Raw genomic sequence first — 24,036 nt, forward strand, 5'->3', positions numbered from 1 at the left:
TAGAAATTATTATATCTCGTAAAAGGTCGTAGGTTCTAACTAGTCTTTAATAATATCTACCTTTTTTAGGTTTATCGAAACTCCTTCTTATAATATATAAAACCCTAGGAATTCGATACTATCGCGATAGAAGGAATACTTCGCTACGTTAGCGTAAAAATCGGCTTCTCGTAGCCTTTTAAGGATTTAGCGGAAGTTACGCGTATAGGTTTCTCGGTCTTATACGAAAATAAGAATATCGTCGAAATACGTTATATAAACGATATCGATTAACCCGTAAAGCGCTTTATAGATATAATTTTAAAAGGTAGTAGGGGCGTTAGTTAGTTTAAAAGGCATTACTAGATATTCGTAGTAACCGTATCGGGTCCGGAAGGCGGTTTTTCATTCGTCGTTCTCCTTAATTCGTATTTTATAATACGCGTCTTTTAGGTCTATTTTCGAAAAGATCTTCGCCCCCGAAACCCTATCGAAGATTTTAAATATAAGGAGAAGGGGGTATCGGTTCTTAGTCGTTAGTCGGTTTAACCTCTTATAATCGACGTATAGCCTTAATCCTCCGTTCTTTTTAGGTATGAAAAGAATAAGGGCTCCTACGGAGTTCTTCGATTCCCGTATACGTCTAAGTTTTAGGTTTTCCTATATATATCCTCGTAGCGTATCGAGCTTATTCTAGGCTAGAAGGTATATTAGGCTATAGAAAGGTACGAAATCCTCCGGCGTTTCGATAGTATAGTCGGCTTATTTATAAGGTAGTAATATAGCTACTTCCTTATCGTTAAATACGTCGATAAAATTTCGTAGCTCTTTAGGTAAGTCTTCGATACGCCTTAATATCGATATCTCTTTATCGGATAATAGGATAGGTTCTAATAATTAGATTATTATAAAGACTCTTACTTCGTTCTTTCGTACGTATTTTACGAACTAATAGGGTTTTATAAGCTCGTACGTAGGTTTTATAATTTTAAATTACTATCGATTCGTTTTTGTATCGAATAGGATACGTTCGTCCTTTATTATCGTTATAAAAAGTAATATAAGGCTTCCCTTTAGTTTAGGGTCTCGGTCGATCGCTATATATAAGCGTTTTAGCGTTTTTATTATACCCTTACTATCGGTAATTTATATTAATATAATATATATCCCGTAGCTTAGATACCGTAAGTCGCCGGTAACGCGTAATACTAGCGTTATAAGTTTAGTTCGTTAAAGTCTCGCTTATTTAGTAAACTCGACGCTAATATAATTTATTTTAACGCCCGAATCGAAATCGAAATACGTTTTAATAATAGTTAATACTTTTATTATAGCTTTAACGTAGAACCGTATTATAATCCTTATTAACGGATACGGCTCCGTAGGTTAGGATATACTTAAGAAACTTAGGCTTTTTCCTTTTCTTTAGCGAGGCTTCCGATATAAGGCGAGTTTCTCTTAAGGTACCGGTTAGCTAAGTACGCTTCGCTATCGTAAACGTAATACCTTAATATATTCCCGTCTTAACCTATTAAGTTCTTTTTAAGCGGGGTCGTATTATCGTCGTATCGCTAACGTTTCCTTAGCGTAGCGGTATTATTATCCTTATTAATCTTTCGCGGGGGCGTATCCTTTATATCGTTTCTCCTTTTTTAGGTCGGGCCTTAAATAAACTTAGCTACTTATTAGGCATCCTACTTAATCTCTACTTAATCGACGATATTTACGCGGCTCGTCGGCCTTTCGCTACCGAAATCCTTTAGGTATAACTTAAAAGGTACGTAGAATTTAGCGTAAAACGTTAAAACCTTTTAATTCTTTAACTTAGGTTTACTTTAATTTTCGATCGAGCTTAAGTAAATATCGAAATCTCGCGGAAATTAATTAAAATATTATCGAGCGTTTTTTATTTAATCCGTTAATTTATATTCGCGGTTAGTCGCGTTCTTTAGGAAGGATAAGGCTTATGTTTTAAATTATTCGAAGTCTTCGAGCGCTACGTCTTACTATACTTACGTCGGTATTTCGCTTATATAACGTCTCTATAATACTTTCGCCTTTAGTTTTATATAACGAATAACGTATAGGATCCGTTTCTATATCGATTTAAACTTCTTAAAAGCGCTAAGGTATATAAGGTCGAGATCCTTTAATTATTCTTCGAATTTCTTAAAGCTAAAGTTCCTTTAAAAGATAAGGGTTTCTTTTATTTTAAGGTCGGAACCTTAGTTATCGTTTAACGAATTAATATCGCTTCGATAACGCCTGCCTTTACCCGGGCGTTTATTAAAGTTACTATAAACCTCGTTCTTTAGTTTCTTAAGGCGTTACTAGGCTTCCTTAAAGGCTTTTAGTTAACGAATCTTTTCTTTAACCTCTTAGAGGTTCTCTTATAGGATATTTAATTTAGTACGGAAGCTATTACCCGCTTCGTTTTCGTAGGTATCGCCCTCTTACTAGCGAAGTCGCTCGTTCCGGGAACTATTACGAATTACCCGCGATTCGCTTCCTACGGGCTCGTTACCGCTTCCTTTTATAATACGGGCTATCTTTATTAGGTAGCTTTTAAAGAAGTACTTAAATTATAATGGAATCCTTAAGCTAGGTAATAAGTATTTTCCCGTAGTAACGTAAATAAGTACTTACCTTTTAAAAGGATAAGAAAGCGAGTACCTAGCGATAGGCGGTCGCTTATATAGCGAGAAGCGGGATAAGCTAAAACGGTTACCGCCTAAGAGGTATCCTCGTACCGGTATAGGTACCATAGTACCTTGTACCCTCGTACCTATCGCGTACCTTCCTATCGCTCCCTTATAAATACTAAATAAATTAATAAAAAAGCTTATTTTCTATAAAGCTTTATTTTTAAAACATTCTTTCTAAATATACTTTTAACTACTATACAAAGATATACTTTATTAATTTTTATTATTAAACTTTACTCTAGAACCGTATCGTATAGCATAAAAGTAAATAGTGATAGTGTAGTAGTAGTAATGTAGTAGTAGTATCGTAGTAGTAGCGCAGTAGTACATAGTACTAATCGCGGTAGCAGTAATAGCGGAACCTGCTTTAGAGCAAGCCATAGGGGGCTTAAGAAGCCTTAGAAGGTAAAGGGTGGAAATTTACCCGCCTGCTTCTTGGCGCTCCATACCACACCACTTTTGCCACCTGCTAGGTAATTTAAAGTAGTCCGTAGATGGGTGGCTTATGGAGGGGGTATCTCTGCTCGCAGTCGGCGACATCGAAACCCGTACCAGACGAAGGCCCTCTCTAATACGCACCGAGTATTTATTATCGCGTCGTCTATACAATACGACTTAGCAGTCGGCCGCCCAACACCAGGAAAGGGCCCGCAGCGCGACTTCCGTCTGCGTATCACGACCCTAAGCCCAGGCAGTTACTCGGACTGGTACCTACATCGTACCTTCTCTGCTTCACTCTGTCACCACGCAGGTACCTTAGGTAAGATTCCTGCGCAAACCACCCGACTCTCTCATTTCCATCTTTCCTCACTGGATGTCTCCCCACCAGCACCCCCGCCCCGTATCCCCTCCCGCCTCTCCGGAGGGGGCGTCCGTGTTCTGCCGCCCACGTCAACCACCCGCTCAGTTAGAGGATCTAGGCCCGAGACACATTTCCTGCACGCCCTATGAGAATCGATATCATGATAGTCCCTCAATTAGGCAGGCTCCGCGCCTATATGCGTGGACGGGGCTCTCGGATGTTGCCTTGCGCTAGTACATCCCGCCTATCTAGCAATCCCCTGGGCCTGGGAATAGCTCTCGGTAACCCGAGGTCTATGAGAACCTGGGCGTGTCGTGCCGATCGCGTCAGGCCCGACCATCAAACGAAGCAGGGTGGGGGGATGCCGGCATCCTCCGGGAGGGGCCCTCCCCTTGACCAGTTGGCCACCCTGACGGACCCCGAAAGGCTGGAGTCTGCCGTGCGTGTCGGCGTTAGGTTACTGGAGGATTTGCGTCGTGCTCTTCGCGCCCCCAACCACCCCGGCCGGGAATGGGCAGGGGAAGTCAACGCGCTCCTTGGGCGTGCGAAGCCAACCCGCACCGTCATAGGCGTGGTCGGCAATACCGGGGCAGGCAAAAGCTCCATAATCAATGCTGTCCTCGACCAAGAGAGGTAATACTCAAACCACCCTTCCTGTTCTTGAGTATTGGCTGCGTATGGGTCTGGCGTGCCTATGGGATTCTACTGACGAGAACCTAAAGACTGCTCCCTACCAGTTGTTTGCGTGCCTGTACTGCATCGCCCAAAGAAGTTTCGTACAACTACTCGGACGACCCCGCGGAATTGTATCGGGCGGAAATCCAGTTCCTCACCGAGGAAGAATGGATCAGCGAGCTCAAAATACTCCTCAGCGACCTATCGGATGAACAAGGCAGAGTATCCCGAGAATACGCGAGAGCCGACAACAATGCCGAGATTGCCTATGCGAAGCTGGAGGCTGTTTACCAGCAAAGGACCAAGCAGATGATCGCCCAGGGCTCACCCGAGGCATTCGCAAATGAGACCGCTGTCAAAAGCGTGTTGGGTTCCGTCGAGATACTTAAAGATGTCTCAGCGGAGGGCCTGTCTAGTCGCCTGCAGCGTTATGTGGACAGCCAGGGAAGGATAATCGGCTCCGACAACAAGGGCGACACCGTTCCGATGGAATACTGGCCGCTTATTAAATTTGTCCGGGTCTACACCAAGGCAGATGTCCTCTCTACAGGAGCGGTGCTGGTCGACTTGGTGAGCCATTTCGAGTTCCCTGACCCCTGATCACTCTTCACGCCTGTTAGCTTTGTTACACAGGCACCGCTCTAATACCCAAGAACTGTCTGTCTGCTAACGGACAATCCCAGCCCGGTACGCAAGACGCGAATCCCGCTCGCGTAGCTATCGCAGAAAAGTACATGTGAGTACGGAGTATTAATAGCTGTGGAATCCGTCGCGCCCTCCATGACTCGAAGCCCTCTTCACAAGAAAATTTGCCTAGTACTAACCTATCCTATGAAAGGGGCTCCTGCACGGGCTACTTGATCGTCGCACCCATTACTCGAGCTATGGACGACAAGACAGCAAAAACACTCCTCGGCGACGCATTTAAGCGCCAGTTAAAATATGACGGTGCATACTCTGCAGTCACCTTCGTCTGCTCCAAGACGGACGATATATCTATCACCGAAGTTTCGGATAGTCTCAATCTCGAGGAAGTGATCTCGAAAGCCTGGGAAACAGCCGAGAGGTTGAAAAGCTCCATACCAGAACTCGAGTCCACCTTGGCACAACTGAAAGATCGAAGAGAACGGTGTATCGAGCAAGCCGACGATCTTGATGCCAAGTACGAGATGTGCGAGGATCTGCTCAACCAGGCCGCGGACACATCAGACACTGACCGCGGTTCGGAGACGTGGAAGCCTGGCTCGAGGCTTCAGGAGAACCCGCAGCCGACGGACGATCTCCGGCTACTCCCAGAAGGCGACATTAGGCAGATTCTTCCGTCACTCAAGTCACAGATGAAGGACATGCGTAGAGAACGACAAGAAGTCGACAAGGAAATTGATGCCGTCGACAAGCAGATCCGGAGCAGGGAAGACGAGTACGAGGCAACCCTGGCTGAGATTACATTGCGCTGCATCCAGGAACGCAACAACTACTCACGTAATGTAATCAAACGAGACTTTGCCCTTGGAATCAAGGAGTAAGTCGTCCACACCAGAAGCACCCGGAAAACGCTACTCCTCAAGTTCCGCATATAACAATTCAACGAACCCATACTTTTATTGAGCGCATCCGATATATTAGCTAACAGAACTTTGGTATAGGCTGGACGAGGAAATCGCTACGGGAGAAAAGGGATCGGCTTCTGGCTCGTCACAAGACCTTAGAAATTATGACGAGGTTGCTCGTCGACTACCTGTGTTCTGCGTTAGCAGTCGCGCGTATCAACAGGTTAGCGGTCGGCTCCAAAGGGATGGCTTCAAGGGCCACGGCTTCAAGCGTTTAGAAGACACCGAAATCCCGCAGCTACGAGCACATATAAAGAAATCCGTGGAAGGGGAGCGAGCAAGCCAGTGCCGCCAATTCCTAAACGAACTGTCCCTATTGACCAACTCGATAAAGCTCTTGGTAACCAACGCAACACAACCCCGCGCAGCAGAGCAGCAGAGGCTCCAGCAAGAGATTTCTTTAAAGGGTGTCCTGAGGGACTTGGAAAAGGTATGTACCACATCAACTCCTGCTGTATATCGATGAGTGTTGTTGGCTTGGTGGCGACTGCTCGGTCTCCTGTATCGTGGCCCGTGTACTGAGACAATGCTATTGCCGTCGTAGTATGAATCGTGCGGTAGTTTTCAACTCTGGAATCCGTGTTAACATGGTGTAGAACCTAGATGCATTAGTCAAGGACACCGCACAGTTGGTAAAAAACTCTGTTCGCGAGCTCATCTATAGCGTATTCGACTCATCCGTGCAGAATGCGGCGGCCATAGCCCCGAAAACAGTAGAGGCTTGGGGCCGTATGTCCTGGCAAACTTACCAAGCGACCATCGTGCGGAACGGTGTTTTCTCCGGCGTCAACGGCCCTTGCGATTTCAACCAAGAACTGTTTGATCCAGTCTCTCGCGATCTCGTGACGGGGTGGGTGAAGGCGTTCCAATATCGCTTGCCGGAAATCCTCGAGCAATTCAGTCGTAAGGCGCAGGAGCACTTGGGAGCGTTCCACAGGATAGTTGGAGGTGAAGATTACCAGAGGCGTTCGAGTGCGGAGGAGGTGGCCATTTTATCTCAACAAATCCAAACTCATACTCGCATGCTAGACCAACTCCCATCTCAGCTACGTGGGTCCATGACAGAGGCTCAGAAGGCGATTAGTCGGAGATTCACTCCCTTTATTCGCGAGGCCATGAGGCCGGCTTACCGGGCCTGTCTAGAGGAGAAGGGACCGGGTAGCTACTTTCGCAAGAAGATTATCATGATGGATCATGTCAACAAGGCTCGGCTCACCATGTTCAGTGAAGCTACGATGGAAGCCAGGTCTCAACTGGATAAGATGTGTCTCTCCGTCGAAGGCCAGATGGCGAAGAAGGTCAAAGCCACGTTTGGCAGCATCTCTTCTGAGTACATGAGGGTTTTTGGCAAGCAGAATTCCACACCCCCCCTTCGTCTGCAACTAATTTGCTAATTGCTAGGGTATTTAGCTGGCACTTGGGCTAAGCGTCGCATGGCCTTGTCTCCCGACGACCTTGCAATGCTGGGAGAGGTCTCCAAGATTCTGCAGCACAACGACTCGATGTTCGCATCCATAGTAAGCAAAGTCGACGAAGGCAGCGCGCAAACTACAGACGGCGCCAGAGGAAGGGTTTCGTCGGCAGATCCAGCACCAGTAGCGCTAAAACGGCCGGACAGCGCGATACGCAAGACGCGAAAGACGACCGCCAGCGTACCCTAGATACTTCTGCACCAGCGGACGCCGGTGAGCCCAAGCAACCCGATACCAGCACCCAGGCCCCAAAAAACGATAGTGAGTCGTATTCACAATTTCCAGCAACTCATGAAGAACGATTGGCCGGGTTCTTACTATGTAGCTGTCTTGACGATCCCTTCCCGTCGCCCGCCACCCGTTAGGTAACCCGAGATCACGAGCTAATTTTTATTACATAAAAAATTAGTCCATGCGCGAAGAGTTCCCATTCAAGTGTTCGCCAAGGCGTCACAAGGCTAAGAGGGCGACGACACGTTACAGCAATACGAGTCGTGTGTTAATAACGTATTAGGTACAACACTATGAGACAATATGGGGGTTGCGGGCACGGCTAGCGTTTGTCTATGCACGTAGTAATAGGTAGGTAGTAGTCGTGATGTATAAGAATGTGCGTTGGGTGGGATGGAGAAAGATTGGCAAGTCATAGGGAAGCTAGAGTGGATTGACCTGTTGAACTACTCGGCGCGGCGAACAGAGCACGGGTTTAAGTTAATTATAAGTCGTTGGTAGGCTCTCATTATGAGTTGGTTGGTTGTCGAGTTACTGAAACATGTCAACAGAGAAGTTCTACAGAATAATTTCGTCGACATCTTAGCAAAGACGTGATCCGGCGTCGAGCGTGAAATATGGCTATTAAGCAATTATCGCATACGAACCTATACACAGGCACGTAAACCTTCTTATACCGAAAAGACGGTCCGCGATAGAGGGGTTGAGAAAAGGAGTTGTTCGCTTAGCCGATACGTTGCCCCTTTTTGTCACGACGCGGCGGCGGTACGAGGGCGTCAACGCCAGGTCCCCTTCTCCCCCTACGTGGCCAAATCTTGTGCAGCGACCAGAAAACAGGTAGACGCGGATAAGAAACGAAGGTCTCGGCCAACCTCGCGCAAGCTTTTAGCTCCCTGCCCGTAGGGATTCCGACTTTGAGCACGGGGCAGGTAGGTACCTATCGGTTCGCGGCCTGATCCGGGCCCAAGGCGATAAGTCGCGCAGGAGAGCTCGCTCGCTCGCTCGCCGCGGACGCGCCGCGCAAGGCTACGCACGACAACGAGCGCTGCTAGCCCGATCGCGCCCGTCGCTGTCTGGGTGCCTGCTCACCTCGGGTGCTTATCTACGGCGATGCTCGGGCCCGGGCGGAAGCGCCGCTGTCGACGAAGTGCCGGAGGCTAGCAGCGCGGAGGCATCCCAAGGAACGGGGTGCCCTGAGCAGGCAACAGGCGCCCCCGCATTACCCACGACGGGCTGGGCGAACTCGCCAGCTGTTGTATCTTCTCGCCGTTCTCCCTCGCGCCTCTTCCCTTTGCTTCCAACGAACACCACCACCGACAATCTGTCGACTCGCCCCTTTGGCTAGGTGGTGGGCGTGTGCTCGCGGACGCGTCGACAGAGAGGGTGGCCCGAGGACGAAGTCGTCGGCCGGGCCCTGGTTGGGCCTTGTATCCCGAGCAAGCAGCGCCGGGAACACACACGAGGGCGCGGACACGCTGGCGACAGCCCGCCGCCTGATTCCCACACTACGTCCTCAATACCTACGTTTGTTTTGAGGTGAATCCTTGCCACGTCGGGAGCCTAGACGTATACCGTAAACCGGCGCCGAGCTAGCCCCTCTCTGCGTCCCGAGACAAGTTGCGAAATCACCGGGGGAGCGTACGTGCGATGAACTAGCGGGCAATGTCCGTAGCGCGAGGGCACGCATCGTGATAATGCCTAGGCCTAAGCACGGTCCGCTCGGAACGCAGGGCTACGATCAGGAGCCAGTCCGCGATACACTTGTCGTGCGGCGGCCCTGGGCAGAATGAGACACCCCGTCCTTTCGGGACGTGATATCAAACGCCGGAACGCGGAGCTTCTACACGAGAATACGCTGTCGTGGAGGAAGCTAAGTATGTATATATATATAAAATAAGGCCCGAATTATTCTACTTCGTAGAATAATTCGGGCTTATTTTTAACGTAAACGCTAAAAATAATAACCTATCCGGAGGATAAAGAGATATAAAAAGTATACTTAGTTTATTTAATACCGATTTTTAGAGCTACGAACTTTATTTATTATAGAAAACCTAGAAAACGTAAGAAATTATATATAAAAAACTTATAATTTATACGAAACTATCTTTTATAAATTCGAAATTAGTTTAAATTTTTACGTTAACGTATATTATATTAAGCAAAGCGTATATTATTTACGATAAAAAACGTATATAGTGAAACGAATTTAAAAAGAATAAAATATAAAAGAAATCTAGTATAGAAAATTTTTTTTAAAGTTAAAATTACGTAGGTACGTAATTTCTATATTAAAAAAGGGCGCTATGCCTAATAAAACTACGAAACCCTTAAATTTATATCTTTATTACTTCTTTTTACGTTTCTTTTCTACTTTTTTCTATATACCCGTATTTTTTTCTCGTAATATACGTAGGATTTCTCGTAATAATTCGTTACTAGAAAGAGCGTTAATATCTAATCCTTATTACTTTATAACCCGCTCTTCCGCCTTCCGGATTACCTTTCTAGTTTTCTTATAAACTTTATTAAAAGCCTATTTTAAATTAGAATTTCTACGCTAGCGTACTTTATTACGTATTAATATACCTTTTTATTAATTTTTTTAAAATCGAGAGCTTTTTTTAATTCTATAAATTTAACGAGCTCTAGCTCGGCCTTCCGGGGTATCTTAACGTAGGCGTAGTAGCCCTTATAATAATAATAGTAGCGATTATCTTTTATACTTATTAGTTATCGCGTATACGTAACTTTCCGCGTTTTCTACGCTATTTTATATACCGGTTCTTTTTACGTAGGCGTTCGCTTATAATCGATTAATTCGTTTAAAGTATACCTTATAAGGTAACGCTTTTTCTTCGTTACCGTCGTCGTCGCTACCGTCGTCGCTATCGTTATCGCTACCGTCGTCGTCGTCGTCGTCGTTACTAATAGAGGAACGGACTCGGTTTATAGGTAGATTTTATATAATAAAATTAACGCCTACGTATATTATTACTTAATCGCGTACTTTTTTTTATACCATAAAGTTCGTAAAGTATAACTTACTTTATAGGATATACTAGGAGAGGAAGGGTCGCTACCGCCGCCGGCGGCCGCTAAGCTGCTAGTATTACTTATCGTAATATTAATACTAGTTACGCGGTAGGCGTCGTTAGCCGATAGCTAATCGAAGCCTAGGTTAGCGAGTTCGGTAGTCGAAATCCTAGATACTACTTTAATTAATTAAATCTATCGCGCGCGTATTAAATTTCTTACTTTTTTTAATTATTTTAATCTTATTTCATTAAATAAAAGACTACGAAATATCGTTAGCGTTTATTTTAAGCTTAATTAACTATATATAAAGGTTTAAACTTACGTAATTATAAAAGGGATAGGAAGCGTAAAGAAAAAGAAAAGGAAATAATAAAAGTAATTAATAATAAAAAATAGGTTATTTTATTTCGTAAATAAGGAAGCGTTATAGGAAGTCGCGATTAAAGGAAGGTACGGCGCTAGTTATTAAGGAAGTCGCGATATCTTTATACGTTAGGAAGGAACGGCGTACTTTAGGAAACGCTCCGTAATTAAAGTAAGAAAAACGTACTCCTATATAAAAAATGGTATATCTACGCTACTTTTATACCCGTACTCTTTACTTCTACGCGGTTTAGCTATATAAAGATTAATTAAAGTATTATAAACTATATTCGCTCGATAGAATTAACGTATATATATTACTTTTATTCGTTATTTATAACGCTAAAGTACGTTATTTATAAGGATATCGTAATAAGTATAAAGGTTAAGTAAATAGCTATATACGTAAACGGAGATCTCTATCTTTTAGCTTAGCTTTTATACCTACGAAATATATATTAATTTAAATATTAATAAACGTAAAAAGAAACTTATTATTTATTAGCTCCTTATATACCGCATTCCTATGAAACGATTCGTCGAATATTAGGCCTTATAACGAGGTAACCCTAAAGTAAGCGACGTAATTTAACCCTAACGCGAATTCCTTCTTTATAATTCTAACGATAGCGTAAAGAATAATAATACCTTACGTTTTATAAACGGTTATTACGTATGAAATAGTTAGGGGGAATTATTTTCGTATATAGGAGATACCTTTATAATCGAACTCCTAGCGCTCGCGTAATATTAATATTACCTTTTTCCCTCGAGAATCGCGTAACTTATTTCCTTAAGTATCTTTAAACCCGGGTCCGTCGTAATCGTCGAAAGCTATTATAATTATTATTAACGGCTTACGTTTAGGATTAGCGCCTTACGTTTAATTTATATCGTAAATAAAGCCTTAGGAGTTATTAATAAGCCGTATTTCGGAAGAGATATTACGTAATAATATTACTCGAGCGTTTATATAGAGTAATAGCTTAGAGAAGAGGTTACTAGCTAAGTCGCTAGGCGCGTTTAGCGCTCCTCGGCCGTAATAGATAACGTACGTTTAAATAATTAGCGAATTAAGCGTTACGAAATAGTTAAAATTATATTAAAGTATCTCTTTACGCGTAGAGTATATACGTATTACTTCTTTAAAGCCGAAACGATCCTACTTAGTTAATACCGCGGTTACTTTCGTAAATAAGAATTAGAACGACTCGGCGGAGACTTACGTTAAGCGTAATTCGTTTAGCGCTTTTCGAAAAGGCGCTTAGTCCTCGCTTATCTAGCGTTAAACTACCGATAGAAATACCGACTTAAAAAAAGCTCTATACGTATTATAACCGACGAATTCGTTTACCAAAAGATACGTCGAATTAGGAATATAGATAGGCTTTAATAATACTAGGGGTAACTAAAAGAAGTCGCCGATTAAAATTATATTTACGTTATTAAAAACCCGCGAGTTACGCGGGAATATCTACCGTAAACGGCGGTTAATAAACCTAAATATACGTAGCCTTAATATATTCTTTTCGTCGATAATTAAATAGTAAAGGTTAATAAGGCGTCGTTATACCTTAGCGAAAGCGTTATTAGAAAGCGGCTTAAAGTTACGCTCTACGGGTAAACGAAGGAAAGAATATATCGTTTTCCCGCGAATATTATTACTCGTAGCGTTAGTTAAGATAGTAAGGGCTACCGAGTCTTAAGTAAAAGCCTAGCGAACGTAGGAGGCTAAAATCTTAATTAGATACGATTTTTTAGTACCGCTATTACCGTCGATTTAAAACAGGAGCTAGTTTTAGTTACGACTTTATACGTAGCCGAGAACGGTATCGTAAATTAGCCTTTATTTTAGATTTAGCGTATTACGGGTATTTAAGGGAACGATTTCCTATTCCGGCGTATCCGTAATACTTATTATTTCGCGTTAATAAGTAGAATCGTAAAAGTAAGGGTACTTATATCGGGCTACGTATATAGCTTAATCGTAGTTTACGTCGATATCTTTATTCCTAAGTACGTTAAATATTTCTTATATAGGCGCTTAATTCGGGAGTAAACGCGTTAATTTAGCTTAGTCCTCTTCGTTTAAAGCCTATTCTTTTTTCTTTAAGAGTTCGAACTCCTTTTCGTCGGGTCCGGAAAGGTCGCCGTAGTAATTATCCTCGTATTAATAGGTTACTTAATATCGCGTATACGTTAATATATACGTTAGAAATTAGGTACCGTTAATTAAAAGTAACTCGTCCTTATTAATATACGAATAATTTAATATAAACTTAACGCGATAAAACGACTTTAGTTCGCTAGGGCCTTTATTTACGCGGTAAATAGGATAATAATTAAGTATACGTTCTTTTACGTTACGTTAAAAAGGGCGTTAATCGCGAGTATATGGCTTATTAAAATTCTAGATCGATACGAAGCGAAAGAAGCTTAATTTAATAATTTCTAATACCTTTAAATCGCGCTAGAGATACTTCTTATAAGTATTACGCCCGCTAGAAACGTCGCTAGAGCCGAGCTCGAGGCTATAGTCTTATTCCGCTAAGGGCCGGTAATCTACGTTACGTATAATACGCGAATTAGCTTATAAGAGTAGCTTATATAATATATAATAGACCTCTTACGTAAAATAATCTCGCTTTCCGATTAATTTATTTATTAACTTCGATATAAAAAAAAGAAGAGGATTTACGCTAAAGACCTTTAGGAAGATTTATTTAGTAAGGACGTTATAATTATCGGTTTTAATTTCCGCTTTAAAGTAATACTTCGTTACGTAATTTATAATAGCTTTTACGCTAATATAAGGCGAAATATTAATATTAGCTAGCTAAGTAAAGGTAATTATTCGATTATATTAATTTAATTACTCGTTATTACGTTACGCTTTAAATAATTATTAGGTTTTATACGGCCGTATAATAATCTCGGCGTAAGCGCGGTACGGCCGCGGGAAAAGAAATCGGCATTCTAAAGGTAGTAAAACGCTATTACCCTATTCCGCTTTTCGCGCTTTACGCTTATTAATACGAAGGTAATATACGGGAGAGTATTTATAGCGTTAGTAACGATTAATAATTTAAGAGAGCTAACGAAACGACGGCCGCGCGTTTAAAGGCCGTAGTACGAACGAATTACCCTTATTTTAATCTAAGCGCCGGCGCGGCTTTAGATTAACCGTAGAAGCGTAGTAGCTTTAAATACGAGCGTAATTTTAGCGTTATTCGAAAGAGGTTATATTAAATAACGGATTACCTTTAAATTAAAATAACCCGTAGTAATACGTACTCTTACGCCCTTAAAATTCGTATCGATATTAATAATTACGTAAGCCGAACTTCTTAATTAAAACGATATTACGGAAAAGCTAATTCCGAGCGTAAAAATATTACGCGGTAATATAGGGATTAGTTTTTAATAACTCGCGGAATAAGCGCATACGTTAGATTTTAAGGGAGGAGAGCTATTCCTAAAAGCGTAATATATATTAAAAAAGGCTCCGCTAATAAAGATTAATAAGGCTTAAGGTAAAAAAAGCGCTAGGAATCCCGAGGTATTTAATAAAAGTAACGTATTCGCGTTTTCGTTTAAATTAAAAAAGCCGCGTATCCTTTAAATGAATTATAACGCGCGTAATATTCCTTAATAACGTATTAGCTTCGGTATTCTTAAGGTTTTCTAACGCTTACTCGAGATCCTACCGCGTAATTTATTACTACTAGGCGTCTTTTTTCCTTACGAAATATTTACTTATTATTATCGCTTATTAACGCATAAGTATATTAAGCGCGATAAAGCGGAAAGTAAGGTATTACGCGAATCGATTATCGCGTTAACGTATAACGTATTATACTTAATCGTCGAAATCGATCTTACGTTACTTTAGATATATAAATTTAGCTTCTTTACGCGGAAATAAGGTAGGAAACGCTAATAAAAATAACGTAGTTAAACGCATAAACTCGTTAATAAGGGTTTAGTAAATAAAAGGTATGAATAAATAATAGGTACTTATAAACTTAACGGAATGACCTTTAAAAATAAACGCCTCCTTTAATTCTAATTCTAAACGTTTTATCTTAATTTATTTTAACGTAACGTTTAGTATAATAAATTTATCGTATTAAGCCTTTAATCCTTCTAGGTCGCCTTCCGTAATTAAGCTAGCCTAGAGCGCTTAACCGTTATCGACGAAGTTTTAAATATTAAGCTACTTAAAAACATTACCGTCGTTAGGTAGCTCTTCTAACGCGGCGCGATTTCATTTAAAGTCTTTATAACCCGGGTAATTATATCTTAAATACTTAAGCTATATTTCGATAACGCGCCGACGTATTCTAAACTTAGTTCGAAACTAGGTTATTTACTCGGGATTTTACGCTAGTTCGCGTAAGCGTAATAAAACGATATTAAAATACTAAGGAAAAAGGAAAAGATAATCGTATACTTTATTAACGTTACGTATAAAATATACGACGTAGCCGCGATATTTATACTACTAATCGCGGATTATAAGTATATTTATTATTACGTAAACCCGCGTAATAAGTAATTCTTCGATTATTATTGGCTCTAATAATAAATTAAAAGAAGGAAGGATATTAAAGTTAAGATAATTACCTACGTTAAAAAAGAAAGGCTTATCTACGCGTCTCTTTTAGTCTTTATTACGATAACGCTTATAGATACCCGCGGTATTTAGATCCATATTAAATTAATATTCTTTATAACGACTATAATATTTACGTCGTTTTTACTTTAGCGTTAATTAAAACCGTATTAAAATCGCATAATCGGTATCGCTAATTACGTTAACGTCGAGGTCTTCCTCTTACCGTAACGGCTTAATTATAAACGAACTTTAACGATTAAAAACGCTACTAAGTTCTTAAAAGTAAACGGTATTTAGGGAAAAGGTTTAATTAAAAGGTCGGCCTAAGCGCGGTTACTCTCGCGTTAGTTTTAACGTAAGGGGTTCTAACGTAAGGGGCCGTAAAGGTCGGCCTCGACGTACTTATACTTACTTTAGTATTAATTCTAACGTAAACGCGCGTAGAGGTCGGCTTCGACGAATTAGCTCTAGCGCTAGTTCTAACGTAGGCGTACGTAAAGGTCGGCCTCGACGAACTAATTCTTACGCTTATTCTAACGTAAGCGTACGTAAAGGTCGGCCTCGACGAGTTAACTCTCGCGTAAGTACTCGAAGAAGTCGTCCCCGGGGCGTTAATTCTAGCGCTATCGTTAAATCCGTTAGTTATAATTATATTATTAACGAAGAAAGTAAAGGAATAGGAGAAAGGTTACCGTTATTACGTCGGGTTACCTTATACCGTCTTCGAATTTACTATCGTAATACGTTACCTACGCGTAAAGCTACTTTTTTAACGCTTAAATTATATACCCGAGGCTACGCGGTAATAAAATATAATCGATAATAAGTAATATTTAATCGCGGAACCGGTTAAAGCGTTTTAAGCGTAGGATCGGATCGGAAATCCTATATAGAATTAACGGTAAAGTATAAACTATTAATATAAAATATTAACCTAAGTAAAACGGCGTATATTTTCGCGGTAAGAGAGATAATTTTTTATAAATATAACGTAATTTCGTAAATTAATAAATTACTCGATAGCTTAAATTCTTCCGTAAGTACGATATTCTTTAACTTAAAGCGACTTTATTTTAATTAAACTAAGGATAGATTATAAGAATAAATTATAAGATACGGAAAAGAGTAGGAATTATATAAATAGAAGTAGAAACGTATAAATAAACGCGTTAGTAAATATACGTAAGAATCTTAAGGGGTAATAAGGATACGTTAAATAAGAAAACCTTTATTTATCCCGCCGTTTTTATTAGGTATACGCATTTTTAGGCACCTATAGCGCGTTTTTTAGCTAGTAAAAACAGAGTTTCCCCTAAATAACACCCCTTTATAGGGTTATTTATAGGGTTATTTATAGGGCTATTTATAGGGGTATTTAACCCCGTAATTAATTAGCATAACAGGGGGTTATGCGTATTATAACTATCCTCCGGATAGGATAAACCTATACCTCGAAACGGGGAGTTATCAAGGGTAGATCTACGTTCTCCTGCAGCTAGACACATTTTATATAACAAGCCTACGCCCACCGTTGCGGGTAAGAATACGGCCTTTCTCGTGCTTCCGGCCTGCCGGCCCCGCCCGAGGCGCTCTTGTAGGGCCTCATCTCCACGTGGTCCCCTCGCGGGGGCGACACACTCACAGTCCGGGCGCCGTTTACGGGGGTCGGCGTGTAGGGGGGCGTGGGGTCGTCGAGCGGAGCGCGGCCGTGGCGCGGACGGGGGGCGGGCGGGCGCGACGTCGCCGCCGCCGCCGCCGCCGCCGCCGCGTCCCCCCTCTGCTTGCGCGCGTTGCGGCAGCGCGAGACCTCGGCGTAGACGGCGGCGGCGAGCCACAGGCTACACATGAGGACGGCGAGGACGACGTAGGTGGTGGTGTAGTCGCGGCCGGCGTCGGCGAGCCGGATGCCGAGCCCGCCGTTGATCACGCCGAGCACGATCGCGCCCCGCCCCAGCCACAGGTGCGCGTGCGACCACCCCGTCCGCCGCCCCAGCCGCTTGAACAGCGCGTGGTGCGCGCCCCCCAGGATCGGCTGGACTAGTACAGCTGCTAGCACCACGAGCCCGATGCCCATGTGCGTGCTCATGCCCGGCATGTCCAGCTGTCCGTTCCCGACCGGGGTTAGCAAAAGGGCGTGGCTTCTTTCGGATGAGCGTGCAAGGGGGGCGGAGGAGAGCGAGCGGGGGCCGCAACAGCGTAGGGGAGAGGAGGCAAGCTCACCAAGCTTCTCTCGTCAGGCGGCAGCTTGACGGTAGCTACGAGCGTGAGGCCCAGGGCGGCCGCGGCTATGTAGGTGATAGTGGCGAGGATCTGCGTGCAGGCGTGCCACAGCCAGGTATGGCGGCCCGGGACCATGCGCATGATGCAGGCGCCCACGGGGAACAGGGCCACGAAGGCGACGAAGGCCAGCGCGCCGTGGGCCCTTCGGTATTGCATCGCCAGCTCGAGGTCGGAGCCGGCCGCCGCCGACCCCCCTCCGAAAGGGGAGGAAGACCCGTCGTTGCCGCCGTAGGGCCCGCCCGAGTTGCCATTTGACGGGTCCCACGACGTCGCCCCCGAGTCGTCGTCGTCGGTGCTCCAAGGGCCCCAGGCGTGCACCCTCGCCGGAGGGTTGGCTGGGTTCGCGACGAGTTAGTATGGGCCGCTACGACAGACCCTTCTGCATGCGCGAGGCGAGAGCTGGAGGGGAGGGGGGAAACGGGATTTGGGCTGGCTGGCTTGCTAGGAGACGGGCAGATGCGCGAAGTGTAAGGGACGAACGGCGTACCTAGGAAAGCGAGGAGGAGGAGGCCGAGAGCAGAGCGCGGCACCATGGTATGATGTCACTGGCGTGTCTGGGCTTGGGGTTGGTTAAGGATACAGCGGACTTGTCACCGCTGCGTCGATACTGGTGCTTGCAAGGGCCGCCAGGGGGGTGACAAGACGAGAATGCTTTGGAACCGGGGGCCGACAGGATAGGTAGAAGCAGAGGCGAAGGCCATCGCGGCCAGGATCATGCGAGCGCCGGCATATAAAGTGAAAACGAGGTAGGACGTTGGTCGCCTCGCTGACGTGCTTCCGGGCTCGCACCTTTGCCCTCTCCCTTACACTTACACTTGCGCGTACACACACATGCGACTTCATCAGCCCCTCCTGTGTCCGCCTCCCCCTCCCTCACTCCCGCGCGCGGCGCCCGTACTTATAAGGTCCACGCGAGGAACCAACAGCGAGAGCGCGGTACAGGTCGAGGTAGGCCAGCGCCCGCTCGCCCAGGCCGTCTGTCCCACGCAGCCCGTTACACCCCCACCACCACTACCACGTAGCCGCGCACTCATCCTCCGCTCGGCCTATCACGGGGCCTTCTTCTTCCCTGCCCGCATTCTCTTCGCTTCTCGTCTCGACGCGTCGCCTCGGACTCGGACGCCCGGGCTGGGGATCTGCGGCGTGTGGCCCCCTACCCCCCCTCTCCTCCTCCTCCTCCCCCTTCTCTCTGCCGCCGACCTAACACCTAGTTACCAACCTACATTATCCAGCCCGTCAGGCCCACGTACCTAAAAGCGACGGGCCGGCGCCGCATGGGTTTCTCGAACAAGCGTACGCGTACGTAGGCCTCTCAAGCCAACCAACAAAGGCGTCTTGTCGGGGCGGTCGGGAAGTCGGCGAGTCGGCGAGAGGAACGGACGTGGCAGAGGGGGAGGGAAAGAGGGTGGACGCGATAGCCCCCAAGCTTCGGGACCGAGGGGCACACGTATGTGCGTGACCCCACGTTTATCTGTATATGCCCATATCGAATACGTATCTACCTACCGGATCTATGTACGTACGCGTATCTATTATCCACTCTACACACCTTCTCGTACACGAGCAACGACCTCGTTGACGCCAGCACCCCGTCAGGTATGCGCATCCCGTATACGCACCCACGCCCGTATATATAGACATACCCCAGCTACGTCGAAACCCAACGTCGACTCTTGGCTTGGCATAACCGTATCCCGATACGAACGCACGCAAAACAGCTACCTACCTACCTTCACGGCACCGCACTGCCTACCACATCTCACCTCGCGCCGTCTCGACTCTAATACCGCACAGCTGCGTCAGCGCGAGCGCGTCGTGACCGCATCACGCCGCCGGCCAGCCCGGGACGCAACTCTGTTTCCGCACACCCCGGGTGCCTTGCCCGCACCCGCCTCTTCTCGAGCTCTCTTTGGCTTCTGCCTCTCTTTCTCGTCCCTCTTTTCCCTCTTTCGTTTCTTTCTGGCTAATCCTCTCTCTTCCGTCGTATATGTGTATACCTACATATACGCAGGTCCGTGCCATCCCGGACCCCCCTTCCCAGCTCCCAACTCCGCACATGTGTATTATGTGACAGATAAATCGATCGACGCCGGGTACTATATTTGTATACATATACATCTATTTATGTCCGTGTCTGTGCCCGTGCCTGTGCATTACCGAGACCCCCGTCCTAGCCATTGCCGCCATAGGTGCTATCCAAATATCCCGTCCGTCGTTCGCGTCCGCTCCCCCCCCTGTCCGTCACCGTGCACCAAAAGTCTGGTTTCATTACCTACCATGAATCCAGCCTCGGATAACCTTCGTGTGCCTACGTACTTACCCAAATTCAACATTATATGATTACGTCCCTACCTACCCGTGCTAACCCCGCCAGACGGCCCGTTACGAGACCACAAGACCAATACGAGCTCGCCGTATTTCGTCTTTATGGGACGCTAACTGCTTCATCAAACACTCATGGCGAACTGATACTTCGAGACACGCCGAATGATAAACGCGTCTTCACGAAAATACGGGGCCGAGATGAAGGGTGCCTGGGGGGGAGGGGGAAGAGGAATGTAATGTATTGACTAGGAAAACAACTCGACCGCAAAACTAGCTTTGCACGCGCACAACAAAAAATAGCTGAACAGCTGCTCTCAAAGGCAAGTCCAGGCAGAGAAATCTGTTCCACCACGCCGCTGAAAACTCGAAGGTAGCTTGACGTTCGTATGCTAAGAAACGTAGCCGAACAGGGGTATCTGGCGAGGAACGGTTGCCAAGGTGAACCAACTTGATGGCACGGCATGTGCATGGGAGGCATACCTACGTGTTCGAGATGTCTCCGACATGCAAACGAAGGCATATGCGGTAAAGCCAGTCGGGCCGGCATTGCCACGCGTTCGACGGCTCGAAACTATCTGTCGTCATGATGCGGTCGAAGAATAATGCCAGGGAGACTGGCCGAAAAGTAAGAAATCGTAAAAAAGGAGAAATCAACGTCGTGGTAGATGATGCAAAGCCGCACTCGCGCGACCCCCTCCTCGTCCAAGCGCCGACCGTAAGCATCAGTCGTAGAATAAGCCATCGCGAGACAAATGGGCCGGTCGCATCATGATCCCGGGGCCTCGCGTGCACCACCCGTTCGCCGTTCCGAAATTCGCCAACGCCAGCAGTGCTATTACACTGAGAGAAGGATGATCGAACAACCGTGACAGACGGGAACGCGCGCGCGCGAAGTGCGGCGGAGCAAAAGAGGCAGAGACCAAACAGCCAGAACCAGATAGACATGGATGCAGAACATGATAGGGAAGCATGCCGAAACGCCAGAAACGCGGGACGCCGGTTATGCTGAATCGTTGCGAGACCGTTCACTATCCGTGCGTTAGCCGGCTCGTCCCGAATCACCGCTTGAGCAGAGCGCTACGAAGCTCACCTGAGGACCCAAGCTGCCAGGAGGAGGGCCTTGATGACCACTACCGCCAAAACCTGGGCCGCCGAACGGGCCGGGACCGGGCCCCGGAGGGCCAGGAGGGCCCGGGGGGAAGTAATGAGGCGGGGGAGGTGCGGGTCGGTAGGGAGTACCCACGCCAGAGTTGTTCTGCGAACGACCCCAAGAGAGCCGGACCCGAGAGTTACCAATCGGATACCCTTGCATTTGGTTAATCGCCATTTCGGCCGCATGGCGGTGAACGAATTGAACGAAACCACATCCCTTACCCGGCGGGATCTTGACGTAAGTGATCTCGCCGAAGCCCTGGAAGAAGGAACGGAGTTCGTCTTCGGTGACGTATCCCGACAGGCCGCCAACAAATACCGTTGTGTTGTTGGGATCTGTGAATTGGTTCATCGCCAGGGGGTTGAACGTCCCCGGCTGCTGGTAACCGTACGTTGCTGGTTGCTGCTGCACCCATTGGCCGCCCATACCGGCGTGAGGAGGGGGAACTTGAGGTGTTTGAATCATCTGGTGACCGCCATACTGGTTAAATTGCCCCGTCTGATGGTTGCTGCTGGAGATGTTAGCTTGATAGTACACTCTGATTCACGTCACTGTACTCACCGGTTCTTCGGGGTTGCCGGCGATACTCGCATAGGGCGATTGCCGCAGTAGACGCCCTGCATCTCGACCAGTGCTCGTTGCTGATCCTGCTCATCCGAGAATCTGACAAACCCATAGCCGCGGGATTGTCCCGTTTGTTGATCGGTCATGATCTTAGCCGATTTGCAGCTAGGGAATCGCGCCTGGAACAGGGCCACCAGGACAAATTCATTGACTTCGTGGCCAAGGTCTCCGACGAAGATAGAGTATTCGGGGGTCCTATCATCTCGGCGGTCAACGAGACCACCTCCCGAAGCCCAGTTAAGGCGGAACACACGATCGGTGTTTGGGATAGGCGTGCCATTCAATTGAAGAGCCTTCTGAGCAGCTTCAGGGGTCGCGAACTCGACGAAACAGTATCCGGCACTTCTACACATGTATCAGAAACCGTAGAACTTGGTAGAGGTCTGGAAATTAGACATAAAGCAGACGGAATTCATATATCTTCATACCCGGAGTGGCGGTCTCGAATTATCTTGACCTGAACGTTCTCATTTAGCGTCGTCTGGAATAAGGAGCGGATAAAGCTCTCGTCCATCCAACCGGCCAGCTCGCCCATCCTATTTGAAGTATTAGCCACCCAGCCTCGCAAGAATGGGTGTATCGCATACCAAAGAGTTTGACGTGCGGAATCTGAGCCGAACGCTGGCGCAATTTCAGCACCGGCCTGTCCATTGGTTGGAGGGATGGGAAGACCAGAGGGAGGCACACCAGGGGCGCCGCCAGCACCTTGCGATCCAGCATCACCTTGCGAGCCGGAGCCATTTGAGGGAGGCTTGCCGTTATACGGGTTAAATCCATCCATGGTTGTCTTGATGAGTATATGTCAGCTGCAAGCGAAAAGACAGCATTTGGGGATTGAAATGATGATGGAGGGAGGGTAGATATAGCATATGGACTTCTCAATATGCCGGGGCTGTCGGCACACAGTGGTCGTCAAGGGTGATGCTTACGACGTTGTATGGATTGAAGGTACTGCAAATACGAAACCGTAGGTTTTGACTGATTACGGCCAATGAGTTAGGATAGTTGCGACGTTTTAGGTTGGCCGGTGAGTTCACGGGAAAGGGATAAGGTGTGGGGATAAAATCGAGATTCCGACCTCTAGAGCAAACTTACCTGAAGGTGACGAAATGCGGTGCGTCTTCCCAAGGTGATTGATGCCTGCAAATTCTCGTTAGAACATAGAGCGGTTTTTAGAGAATTCAACACGCAAATAGAAGGACGCGTTGGGAAGGAAACCAACGAGAACAGGACAGTGCCTAGCGATATCGAGGCCAGGATTTGTATGCGTTGATGGAAATGTGATATTAGGGCTTATCGGAACTGTCTCAAGGGAGCCATGGCCCTTCAGACAGAGTCCTCGTCCGGCAACAATGAAACGTACCAATTGAATTGGGAGTATCGGACTCGGAAAAAAAGTTCAAGGGGGGTCAATGAACCTTTCGAGGAGTAGAGAGAAAGCTTATGTGGAGGGATATGCGATAAAGCCGAGTCAATGGAAGAATTCGTCAAGCGGTATGGCTTTAGTGAGGTCCTGGCAGGAAGTCGAACTAGTTAGTCTTGAAATTGATGCATAACAATTCAGGGCCTAAAGGCGGCGATTGCAGGAGAATGTAACAGTCTGTAGATGAGCCAGCTCTCATAGCCGCTCTTCATAGGCCATGAGGAGAATCATAATCGTAACTTGATACCAGGCAGGTTGTGAAAATACGCTGCAGTACCTTCACACTGTAAAGACGCTTGTGTTATGACTGGTACTAAATTCCGGGAGCGCTTGCTCAAAAAAAGCCGAAATGTATCGAGTAAAAAAGACACCAGTTGCTAAGACGCTGCCGACAGAAAAATATGCGCCGTTGAAAACTGCGAGAGTATAGGTGCGGTTATGCAATGGGTGACTATGAACTGTTGCCAGTTCTTGTCAAACGGGAAAAGAAGCGCGTGGGGTTGGGGGCTGGTTCGGGGCTGAACGGGACCGAGAGCAGCACTGAGCAACCACAATGCTCTTAGCTTTCAGCATGGCTTGCCGTATGTCGAAACCGCTCGATAGGGGGGAGCCTTTCATCCCACTTTCGACTACCATGAGGCTCACTTGTCCCCATAGCAATATTGTGCTTGTGCTGGAGTGATATTTTTGGGGGATGGGTAGGAGGAGGTTTCGACCAGCTGCGAAGAGAAAAAAGA

The 24,036-nt window shown here is 46.1% G+C and overlaps 4 protein-coding genes across 4 annotated transcripts; 2 read left to right on the forward strand and 2 right to left on the reverse strand.

Annotated features, from left to right (window-relative positions):
* The first annotated feature begins 3,184 nt into the window (after positions 1 to 3,184).
* On the forward strand, positions 3,185 to 8,023 carry GGS23DRAFT_586673 (uncharacterized protein). Its single transcript, XM_051517448.1, has 9 exons — positions 3,185 to 3,444; positions 3,514 to 4,119; positions 4,209 to 4,731; positions 4,845 to 4,897; positions 5,000 to 5,683; positions 5,808 to 6,201; positions 6,368 to 7,118; positions 7,182 to 7,504; positions 7,653 to 8,023. Exons 2-8 carry the CDS (start codon positions 3,632 to 3,634, stop codon positions 7,430 to 7,432), a joined length of 3,144 nt encoding a protein of 1,047 aa, XP_051367908.1. The 5' UTR covers positions 3,185 to 3,444; positions 3,514 to 3,631; the 3' UTR covers positions 7,433 to 7,504; positions 7,653 to 8,023.
* Positions 8,024 to 16,733: 8,710 nt separating this feature from the next.
* On the reverse strand, positions 16,734 to 18,461 carry GGS23DRAFT_332247 (uncharacterized protein). Its single transcript, XM_051512965.1, has 3 exons — positions 18,262 to 18,461; positions 17,715 to 18,109; positions 16,734 to 17,595 (listed from the first exon to the last, which is right to left on the reverse strand). Exons 1-3 carry the CDS (start codon positions 18,305 to 18,307, stop codon positions 17,014 to 17,016), a joined length of 1,023 nt encoding a protein of 340 aa, XP_051367909.1. The 5' UTR covers positions 18,308 to 18,461; the 3' UTR covers positions 16,734 to 17,013.
* A 665-nt stretch (positions 18,462 to 19,126) lies between these two features.
* Positions 19,127 to 20,503, forward strand: GGS23DRAFT_332509 (uncharacterized protein). Its single transcript, XM_051512966.1, has 4 exons — positions 19,127 to 19,289; positions 19,371 to 20,086; positions 20,149 to 20,419; positions 20,502 to 20,503. Exons 1-3 carry the CDS (start codon positions 19,224 to 19,226, stop codon positions 20,342 to 20,344), a joined length of 978 nt encoding a protein of 325 aa, XP_051367910.1. The 5' UTR covers positions 19,127 to 19,223; the 3' UTR covers positions 20,345 to 20,419; positions 20,502 to 20,503.
* A 635-nt stretch (positions 20,504 to 21,138) lies between these two features.
* GGS23DRAFT_607676 (RNA-binding domain-containing protein) lies at positions 21,139 to 22,657 on the reverse strand (the record flags this gene model as incomplete). Its single annotated transcript, XM_051520084.1, has 4 exons — positions 21,139 to 21,763; positions 21,814 to 22,221; positions 22,305 to 22,412; positions 22,464 to 22,657. The coding sequence occupies 4 exons, from the start codon at positions 22,655 to 22,657 to the stop codon at positions 21,139 to 21,141; spliced, it is 1,335 nt and encodes a 444-aa protein (XP_051367911.1).
* Positions 22,658 to 24,036: the final 1,379 nt, after the last annotated feature.

Source organism: Durotheca rogersii (genome assembly GCF_024521655.1).
Source record: "Durotheca rogersii strain YMJ 92031201 chromosome Unknown GGS23scaffold_35, whole genome shotgun sequence".
In the NCBI taxonomy this organism is placed as follows: domain Eukaryota; kingdom Fungi; phylum Ascomycota; class Sordariomycetes; order Xylariales; family Xylariaceae; genus Durotheca; species Durotheca rogersii.